Source organism: Poecilia reticulata, linkage group LG19 (assembly GCF_000633615.1).
Source record: "Poecilia reticulata strain Guanapo linkage group LG19, Guppy_female_1.0+MT, whole genome shotgun sequence".
NCBI classification, from domain to species: Eukaryota; Metazoa; Chordata; class Actinopteri; order Cyprinodontiformes; family Poeciliidae; genus Poecilia; species Poecilia reticulata.
Genome location: NC_024349.1, coordinates 13,822,001 through 13,833,043, shown reverse-complemented (window position 1 = coordinate 13,833,043; position 11,043 = coordinate 13,822,001). Strand labels below are relative to the sequence as shown.

Genomic DNA, 11,043 nt, shown 5'->3' with positions numbered 1-11,043 from the left:
TATATATTTGTAAATTAGTTTACACGGAGCCTAGAAGCAGCTGCACTACTTTTCCCATTTATGCTAAATGAATAAAAAACAACAACATACAGGTGATATTGTGCAGATTTTTAAAAGCATCCACTGCTGCTCTCCTGGTAATTATTTTTATGTCTCGGTTTCCTTTCAAATCCCTGATTTGGGTTTAATTTGTCGTCGCCTAATTTGCTTCACTTCCACGCTGTGACCTGCACACATGAGTGGTGTCGGTCAAACATGAAAACACGATCACTCAGCCAGTTCCACGGTGCGCGCTCCCCAAACTCCCACCCTCCTGCCCCTCCATCTAACCCTCAACCCCCCCACACCCCCACCGTCCCCCTCCCGCTTCCCCCTGTCCCTCTGCCATTGGTTGATCGCGGAGCAGGGGGCGGGTCCCGCCGGAGCAGGCGATTTAAAATGGTTTGGGGGAACTCAGCGCGAATCACATTATCAAGACCGGTCCTCCAGAGACACGAGGGACGTCTCAGCTCGTTAGTGCCAAAGTAAATAATAAGCGGAGCGGTTAAACGGAGGCCACAGGAGCGTCTGGATTATATTTCAGACAGCTTGATCCAAGCCGGTCCACAGATGTGCAACAGGTAGGAGCAGTTTATTGCACAAACTGTTTGTAATAAGACCGTAAGCAATCGATGTAGTTTTAAAGTACTTTCATTTGAATTATTTTTGATTCAACTCCTGACTTTGATGGGTTCAGATGTTTCTCTTTGACGCTCAGCCTTCCTGCTGCCTTTTACACTCCAAATGCGCGCGGTCACATCTGTCTGACAGCCCGCGAAAAAGTTTTTAATTTTTTTTCCACTCATTCCTTTTTTTTAAAATTTATTTTATTTATTTATTTATTTTTTTTAATGGGTAAATTGTGGATGTGGATCTCTATGTGCAGGATTGCTTCAGATTGCGGCGCATTTCGCCCCCAGCCCTGCACCTGTTAAAATGTTTCCTGCGGGTTTGGTACGTTCTCTGTTAGACAAGTAATAAATGTTTCAAATTATATGCAAGCCCGTATAAGATGGAGTTTTGTACATCCGTTTAACTTTCTGCGTGCAAAACAACCGGGAATAAAAATGAAGCGTGTCGCTTAGATTTGTGTGCATTTAATTAATATTTAATAAGTTAAAGCAACATCCAACAGCAATGTGCTGTAAAATAATCAGACTTCATCCATCACGCTAAGCAGCCTGCATTGCATTTGACTGTGCATGCACATCAAAATGCGTCTAAATTACCCACTGATATTTTACCCAGCTGTTGCTTTTGATGTTTAACGCAGCAGAGAAGTTGCGTCAGCCATATGTTGCGCCGGTGTGAAACTTCACGTTGAATCAGCAGAGGTGGCGCAGTGTACACAGCCTGCTTGTGGTACCGGTACATCTGAAGACGTTTCTGGCTCTCTCTGCCCGATTCCTTTTCACAAGCAAGATAGAGAAGTTCACTGCGAGTTAAAAAGATAAATACATAAATCATAGTTCAACTGGTCGGTTATGACTTTGTTGCCAGGACAGCCAGACCTAATGAGAGATGCTTTGGTTCTGCTGGGAGAAGCACAGCAGAAAAATGAAATCCCTCCTGCGGGAGTTTGTTGTGAGTCAACAAGCTGTGCATCATAGATGGAGCTCATGCTTCTGCTCCAAAGAACAAGTGCACAAACCCTGGGAGTGACATTAGGTCACCGACCGAATGTCAACAAAATGTGCAGCTTTGAATGCCGACTAGACACAGACATTACACATTTTATCAATTGTGCACAAAATTGATTCCATTACACAGTATTTTGCAAACTCATGACATTATGCTTTATATATTTGTGTAATTTTACAAGTTGTGTTGTATTTTGTATAATTTGTTGCATGTTATGTATTTTCTGACAGAGAATGACACGTTTCCTTAGTAAAGAAAAAAAAAACATTAAACTATTTACCTGATCCAGTATTTGCCATATAAACTCTGTAATGCTAAACTGAATTGGAAGTTATCAGATCACGAGGGGCATCTAAGAAAAGTAAGACTGCTTTGTAAATGGGCAAGAACTGGACTTAAGTGCAATTACTGTGCAACCTCTGTTAGTTCAAGCTGCAATGCAAATTAGAGTTAAATTTTTATGCCTGTCAAAATGGGGTAAAATCTGAGGTTGAGACAAGTTCCCTCATCTTTAGGCTTTAGGTTCCTGACTGTTTTTCTCAGGCTGCATAAACGCTGCATAAATCCATCTCCAGTGATTTAGTGTTGTTTCATGTTTTCTTATTTGAATAAAGTTTACCGATTCTGTTTTCACTAGTTTATCTAACAGATCATTATCTCTGTGTTTCTGCAGCAGACGTCGTTGATGAGGTCCATTGCTCCAATGAAAGAGGAGTGACCACTTCATCCTCCCCCTGTTGCACTCCCACCCTGAGGCGTCCCTTCTGCCGCCTCATTTTGTCACCATTTTCTCCCTTAGTTGGTCTCCCGAAGCGTTTCAAAACTGTTTCTCCAACGCTTTTTCCAGAAACTCAGACTGTTCTCTAAAGCAGAAGCAGCACAGCCCTCCCAGACTGAGGTGATGGGAAGTGTGCGAGCCAGCCGCTACAGCACCGTGTCATCAGAAGAGGACAGCATGAAGCTCGCCACCACGGGGGTACCAAACGGCAAGGCTAAGGTGCACACGAGGCACCAGCTGCAGAGCCGCTTCGTGAAGAAAGACGGCCACTGCAATGTGCAGTTCATCAACGTGAGCGAGAAAGGTCAGCGCTACTTGGCCGACATCTTCACCACATGCGTGGACATCCGCTGGAGGTGGATGTTCATCATCTTCTGCCTCGCCTTCCTCCTGTCGTGGTTGTTCTTCGGCTGCATCTTCTGGCTCGTGGCCATCTTTCACGGGGACTTGGAAAGTGATACCAAGAAGTGCATCTCCAACGTGAGCAGCTTCACTGCTGCCTTTCTCTTCTCCATCGAGACCCAGACCACCATTGGCTACGGCTACAGATACGTGACGGAGGAATGCCCCGTTGCGGTCTTCATGGTGGTTTTTCAAAGCATTGTTGGATGCATCATTGACGCCTTCATCATTGGTGCGGTCATGGCCAAAATGGCAAAACCCAAGAAGAGAAACGAAACTCTGGTGTTTAGTCACAACGCCACAGTGGCCATGAGGGACAACAAGCTTTGCCTGATGTGGCGTGTGGGCAACTTGAGGAAGAGCCACCTGGTTGAGGCACACGTTCGAGCTCAACTCCTCAAATCTAGAACGACAGCGGAGGGAGAGTACATCCCTCTTGACCAAATGGACATAGATGTGGGCTTCGACAGCGGAGTCGACCGCATCTTTCTGGTCACCCCGATCACTATCGTCCATGAGATCAATGAGGACAGCCCCTTTTACAACATGAGCAAGCAGGATCTGGAAAACTCAGACTTTGAAATTGTGGTGATCCTAGAGGGCATGGTGGAAGCCACGGCAATGACCACGCAGTGCCGCAGTTCATACGTCGCCAACGAGATCCTGTGGGGCCACCGCTTCGAGCCTGTTCTCTTCGAGGAGAAGAACTACTACAAGGTGGACTACTCTCGCTTCCACAAGACATACGAGGTGCTAAGCACTCCCCTATGCAGTGCCAGAGACCTGGCAGAGAAAAAATACATCCTGTCCAACACCAATTCCTTCTGTTATGAAAATGAGATGGCACTAGACAAAAAGGAGGACACGGATGAGGGGAACGGGGGCAGCGTCGGTCCCGACGGCACCCAGATGGACAGCATCTCAGAGACTGAACACAGCCAAGCCATGGTACCGCTGGAACCAAGGCCTCTGAGGCGAGAATCAGAAATATGACGACTCGGATTTCTCATGAGAGACTGAAAGAAAAAAAACAAAAAAAAAATCATCTCCTCTCTGCTCTGAAGGCTTGACAGGCCAAGTCAGGAACAAGGGGAAGTCAAGTGGTACTGCTGTGGGAAGCCGGAAAAGGTTCAGGACTCCGTGTAAGGGATCTGTCTTAACTTTGACTACACACAGTATGATGAAACACAGCACTATGAAGCATGTGCTCAATGCAGAACTAATTCTCCTCCAAGAACTCCCCACTAATGTGTGCTCCATCTCTGCAAAGAGGAAGCAGGTTGTTGTAATGACCTCAGAAGTGAAGAAATGTACCCGGTTGTCCCGTCTAGCAAGTACAAGGCGCTTTCTGAGTTTTCTTTAGATTTTTAGTGCTGCTACAGGATAGAGAAATGACACACTCACATCACTTTCATTTTGACGCTTTTACCTAGAACCAAAGAGTTAAAAAAAGTCGGAACAAAGAAGGTACAAAGCAGAGTATTTGTTCGTGAGCTGGTCTCAGAGCAAGAAGATATCACAGATCACTGTCTCTGTATGCAATAAAAAAAAAAAAAAAGAAGTGTCCTCTGACGTGACGGCGCTGATTCTCTGAGCTTATGTTTTACAGCAGTTGATCGTAACGTCTGCTAAGAGCTGCTCAAATCAACTGAAACCTCTGAGCAGAGCAGTGTTATTCCCTCAAAACTGACAGAAACCATTAATTTAAAGAGAGTTAAAGGGTTTAACTATGGGGGATGTGAATGTTCCAAAAGAAGTGCTGCTATGGTGTTGCTTCAGTTGTTTTCTTTTCTTTTTTTTGCAGTTTGTTACTGAAAAATACCAAAGAGTATTATTATCATAGTTATGTTTGTTTAAACCAACACCTGATTAGATTTTGGTACAGAAAAGTAGAATATTCTAGGGAATTTTAATAATGTTTGTTTTTAAAGAATGTGTGTACAGTTTCTTTTAATTTTTTTTTTCTTTACAGTGATCATCCTTATCTTTTGAGCCACTTCATCAAGCCTTAATCTGAGCGGTCAGAATGACGAGAGACATATAAGTTGGTCTTTGTAGTTTTCAGAACTAAAACATTTTTTTTTTTTTTTTTTGATGATTCTTTTTTTTTTGGCTTCAACTTGAATATAAAAAAAAAGTCGATTACTAAAGACAAACCTACTTCACAGGTTTTAAAATATGATGAAGCAATGCAAGATTAGAAACTACAATCTCTGAACGAAGATTGTGTCATAACCTCTAACTGAATCCACTTCTTTTGTGCTGTGAGAAGACTAAAGTTCATCTTTCAACATCAACACTACCTGAGTCTTCGTTCTGTGTTGAGAATGTAAGACTTGAAAAAAAAAGTTCAAAGCCAAATGTACTGTAACCCCAGCACATGAAGGTCTGCTGCACAAAGAAAAACACATTTATATCCTGTATGTTTTGTTGAAAACAAACAAACAAAAAAAAAACAGACGGAAAGCCGCTCGGCTACACATGTAAATACTTGTCCTCCCTGTTGCAGTTGTTTTTGTTAAGAGTCTTCCAAATGTACTGCAAAGTCACAGAATGTACAGATTTTTTGTATTGTTATTATTATTATTATTGTACATTATATTATATTGCTATTTTTCAATAAAATGTCAATGGACAAATAGAATCACTGTGTCAATTTCTCTTTCATTTATCACTATTTTTTATAGGGACAAGCATCTGGTATCAGCAAAAATCAAAAACTCGAGACATTAGCAGCCTAAGCAAATTCACAAGACCTGCCAACAGCAAAGCCTTTGATTACATAAAATATACGATTTAAAATGAAATACAAAGAGTAAAAAAATAGCAGCCACTCGGACACAACAGTAGAAAACAAATAAAAACACAGAAAGGCTGTAAATTACATGAGTCAAAGTGCTTTACAATTTCACCAAACACTAAGATGAATACAGTGCAAAATAGTTGATGAAATGCAATAAGACACGAGCCAATGTAAGGAATAAGATTGATACAAAATCATTTTAAATCTCACTTTTAGTTCAAAGCCATTTAAATAAATGGTGACTTTCATGGCAAGAGGACATATACCTTCAAAAAGAAACTGATTCAGCTCAAATCAAAATGATTCTAAGTTTCAAGGTCAATTTTGTACCTCTTTGATCAGGGCAGCACAAAATCATAGGGGCTCCCTGAGCAACACTCTGGAGACCCCATAAGTACATGGAGCGTTTCCTCTATAAGCTTTTCAGAGAACCCACTTAAAACTTAAACACCAAGATGGAAAACTTTCCAAAAAAACTTAGAATATATTCTCCATTGATGAAGAAGAAATCCAGGCCCAGTTTTCCCCACTGACATGCAAGGGAAGATAACTTACGTCTTCCACTGCATAACCCCCTGAAACTTCACTTTTAACTGAGTGACACGTTTCTTTTTAGCGAGCCGCACTGATGGTACTGACGAGCGATGTAACACCAACCAGCTACCTCACCTTATTTCACTCCATGTAGGAGGGATTAACACCTTCTTTTTTTTCCTCCATCTGCTCTCAGAAATGCTTCACTTTCATCCACCTTCCATCCCACCTTAGACTGTTTCTGTCATCCGTCTCTGGAGTTATATAATGGATCCAGGAGATGAAATCCAACAATAAAGTTAAGAGAAGATTTGATTTAAAAATTAACTTTAATTTTGATCTATTTTGATAATTGCAGTGTAAATGTGTGAGAAGTTTAAATGAGTCCATGTGTCAACAATAAACATTTACTGTAACATTTTTTTATTAGTCCTGCATATATCAAGGCTATGTAATATAGTATTAAATACTAGACTTTAATTTGCTTAAATATGAAAAAACAGGATTTTCAATTTCACTGTTTTGAAATTGGGAAAAGCTTCATATGTGAAAGTATTGGATTATGAAAGCCACACTGTTAAAAAATCTTGTCAATCTCAGCCGTGGTGGCGATGGGAGCTGCCAGCCGAGAACTGGAATTTGATCTTTGTCCAAAAAAAAGCAAAAAAAAAAACACTCAAAACTTAAACTATATAATGCAATTTTGTAATATCATTTCACCTGTTGCAGAGGACAAATACTCAGAGAACTTAAATAAATGTAATGCATTGAAAAGAATATGAGGCTAGAATATTGCCACCTTTCTGAAATAATGGCCAAAGTCAGTTCTCGAAAAAGTGATTTTTTCTTTTTTTTTTCTTTTTTTTTTCCTAAATCATCTCTGGCAAAAAAAAGAGGTGTTGACTTTTTTTTTGTCATAATCATTTGTGGCAAAAAATGACTTAGGCCATTATTTTAGGAAGATGATAATATCTGAAAATTGAATCATTTTATCATGTGTTTTAGACTCTGTCGTTTATAAGCAATTAATCAATTCAAAGAAAGAAAACATCTGTTCTGCACGATGCTCTTTATGTCTACAGATAGAAAAGGAGTGTCATTGAAGCAGCTGAAAGAAAAACCTCAAAATCTACGTTTTCTGAGAGGCTTTCGGGTGAGTGGGTGTGTGATCTTTTCTTTTCAGATAAGCTACATTATCTGACACATCTTGATCATGTTAAAAAGAGAGAGATACAATCTCTCTCTTTTGTAATCTATTCTCTGTCTGAGACCTTAGTTTTAAATCCTCACAGCGTAGCATATATGAAATGTTTGAAATTTTTACTTGGAAAAGAAACAAAGCTTCTTTATTGCTATTTTGGTAAACAAAAGCACTTTTTTGTCTTACATCCAAAACTTGGCTCTATTTTGTCAATGCATGGTGGGAAAGTAAGGAAGCACTTTCCGGTCACACCATTTAATATTGCTTTTATTTATTGGATTATTAATATAAAGTTGAGAGCAGGAAAGGCCCATCCTGCTAGGAAGGAAGAATAGTAGCACATTGTTAAGGCGAGAGCAGCAGAACCTCACTGCTGTAGGTGAACGGCTGTTTCTGCTGTGCCGTTTATAACAATAACTGTGAATCGGTTCAGCAAACAACCAAAGGTAAATGTTAAGCCAGCTCCCATTATTTCTGTGTAAACATCTGACATATCAAATATCCAAGCCAATTACTCGTTTTATCACTATTTATTTGTGCCCAGCGTCCGCTGAGCCCCGGTCAAGATTTAAGCAGCGAGTGTAATCTGGAAGTAACAATGCAGGAGTTAACGCGCTTGGATCTGCAACACAAACACAGCCTGTGCTCCTGAACTATAACCGGAACGCCGGGCTTTTGCGGAGGCTTCTGGGAAAGCTGGTGTTCAAACAGACTCAGTTTCCCTGCAGACCTGTGATCCTTGGTGTTTTGTCTGCGAATATAGTAAAGTCTTCCTGCTTCACATGGACCCCTGCCTGACCAGACAAAACTATCAGTCCACATGGTGGCTGGCTTGAGGAGGCAGTAGCCTTTGGGGGCTGTGGTCAGATCACTGTGTTGACCCAGATAACCTTTTACTTACAATGACCCTTTGGTGTGCTGCCCACTTAAGATAAACAGCTTGATTTTATATTTTAAAATAGATCCTTTTGTTTTAAAAAAAAAATGCAGCTTTAATATTTCTGACCAGCTTTCCTTTGTCATAATAAAAAATGTTTTTTGTTCCACCAACTCAGCAGACAGAAACAAACAGAAAACGAAAATAGCAAAAGATCAAAAATATAATCCTCATGTGAAAAGATTTTTTTTTTAATTCAGTCAGCAGGAAAATTCACTTCTTGATGATATCAAGTGTAGCTATAAGTTCAGACTATATTTGCCACTTTACTTTTCCTTCAAAGCTACATTTGGACATCGTCTGTCACTATTTAATCACACTTGTAATTCTTTTATTATAAAGTCCTGCATTACCATGTCTAGTCAAATACCCATATAAATTACAATTGCATTCCAATTTATCATATAACAAAACAAAAGGGCAAAGAAGCCATTATCTGCCTAGCAGATGAAAATACTTTTGACTAACATCAGAAACTGCATATTTCTAATTAAAATATATGTGGTTGTAGCAGAATGTTCATGTTGAAAGGGCAGCGTTTCCTCACGTTCACATGATGTCAAAACTTTGTACACGCGCATATCGACGCTTGAGCAATATTTCATGTTGTCCAAGTACAAAATTTCACAGCAGAAATCAGAAATCACAGAGCTTTTCACAAAACTGTGCCAAAATGTGGCACAGTGGCTACTTGAAGTTCTCTGGATGATTTTCACTTCATATTTCTGCTTGAAATATCCCAACCCATTTTCTTACTCAAACATAAATTTTCAGTTTTCAAGAAAACCGACCTAGAGTAATCAGAAATACATCAACACAAAGCCCTGATGCTCACGAAGGACTCTGGAATGTCAGAATCAGAAGATCTTAAATGCCTTGTTGCCAATTGATTTAAGTTGACTTTAAAGGCCAACCAGCTGCAGCTGACAACTTCTTTGGGTGACTTCCAATAATTGTCACCATCAGAAACAAAAGCATCCATCATCATTCCAACACATTCTCCCTTGAATTTGTGACCTGTACTTTGCATTAAAAAATAATCTTCTTTACATTCTTATCTTTGGTAGCAAACACATCCCTTCTTTGCATAGCCCTCCTCACAGTTCCTGGACAGCTGATTAAGGAAGAAGTCACCTTGTACTGATTGAATTATTTGCCTTGGGAGAGCAGTTGACAGATTGGAGTTTTCTTAGTTCAGGTTTCTGCTCATCAAAAACGAGCCACAACCGGTTCTATAAATCCAGTTCTGACTACCTTAAATTCTGAATGACTCAGTTAGGATAAATTTCTCTACTTCCAAACTGATTTAACAGAAGGCTTGTAAACAACGTGTTGCTGAATAATTCATCAGCCTTCTCAATACCTCTTTGCCTTGCTGTGTCCTCTTAGAAGGCAAAATTGGATTTCACCCGGCTCACCAGATAATTCCTGTCCCTAAAGACGCGTTTCCATTTCCTGCATCTGTTAGCTGGCACCTTCTCAACAGAAAGGGACAGAAGACTGCAGGTATGATATCAAAAAGCATCTCCACTGGAGCTACATTGTCACTGACAGCAGTAGTTGCTTGGTAAAGCCATGAGACGTCCTTGTGTTTGGGCTGAAGCACGAACGTGAACCCCGCAGCAGAAAACCCGGCAATTTGTTTCACATGTTCTTTCTGATTAATTGAGAGACATGTTCTTCTAGTTTTTATCACTTCTCTAATAACATTTCATTAGAAATAATCATATAAAAGAAGCAATGTTCCTCTGCTTCCACAAAGTAAAGAGACCAAAGCATTAAATATCCACAAAAAAAAAGTTTCCGAGTCGGAGCACAGGAGTTTGTTTAACAGATTCCAGCTCTGATCCTCCTATTATATCAAACCCAGCAGAATGTCATGTTGGCAAAAGAGCTAAAGAATGTGAGTGATGCGAGAGGCCATATGATTTAGCGCCGTAATGCCACAGTTATTTGGCCTTTTGTTGCCAGTCACAACAGGGCGACAATGTACAGTGCAGGTTGGCACACCTTGTGGTACAGTGCGATTTTGCTGCCTCATCTGATAGCACAAACATAAACACACGGGTAGCAGCCAATTAGGAAGGTTTCCCATCATCACCACTGCTATCACCGTGAGGCAGAATCGCTTCGTTAATCCAATCTGGCCTCACTCATTCTTTTTATAGAGAGCATGACACAGACAGCTCAAACATCAGTGAGCAAGCAGCACAAACAAATCAAATCAAAGATTTGACTTTCCTTTACAGGTCTATGGCTGACAAGAAGAGAAGAGCAAATCATAACAGGATTATAAAATAAAAAGTAACATTAGCATCAGAGTCACGCAGACTTTTACTGTATCCTTATCTAAAAGATGCTTCAGTCCCAACAGTAACTCATCCAGGTGTTGTTGTAACTGGATGAGTCAACTATAGACAATAAAATATAAAACAAGTGATAGTATTTAAATATTTCAATGAGTGAAATATTAATCTGAATAAATCAGCATTACCCACCAAGGGAGCTGAGGCCAACAGACAAATTCACAAATCCTCATTCTGAATAAAATAACTCGAATTCTTAATGACGTTATTTAAATAACACCAAAACTGATTTTGCAATGCATGTTCAGAGTTTCTAAAGTAAAGTATATCCCAAGGTCATCAACTATTTGACTGCAGGTGAAAGAGCGCTCATTGTTTTTGCTCCTGTTAAACAACCTCACG

General features: G+C 40.1%; 1 protein-coding gene across 2 annotated transcripts; it reads left to right on the top strand.

Moving 5' to 3' along the window:
- Positions 1–483: 483 nt before the first annotated feature.
- On the top strand, positions 484–5,198 carry kcnj2a (potassium inwardly rectifying channel subfamily J member 2a). Of its 2 annotated transcripts, none has more exons than XM_008437169.2 (2): positions 484–620; positions 2,357–5,198. In XM_008437169.2, the coding sequence occupies exon 2, from the start codon at positions 2,582–2,584 to the stop codon at positions 3,851–3,853; it is 1,272 nt and encodes a 423-aa protein (XP_008435391.1). In that variant the 5' UTR covers positions 484–620; positions 2,357–2,581; the 3' UTR covers positions 3,854–5,198. The 2 variants fall into 2 exon arrangements, with proteins under 2 accessions (XP_008435391.1, XP_008435390.1); XM_008437168.2 differs by having other exon boundaries at positions 2,354–5,198.
- Positions 5,199–11,043: the final 5,845 nt, after the last annotated feature.

What these genes read in the sequence shown, in the direction of transcription:
- kcnj2a (XM_008437169.2), top strand. Translation starts at nt 2,582, where the DNA reads ATGGGAAGTGTGCGAGCCAGCCGCTACAGCACCGTGTCATCAGAAGAG.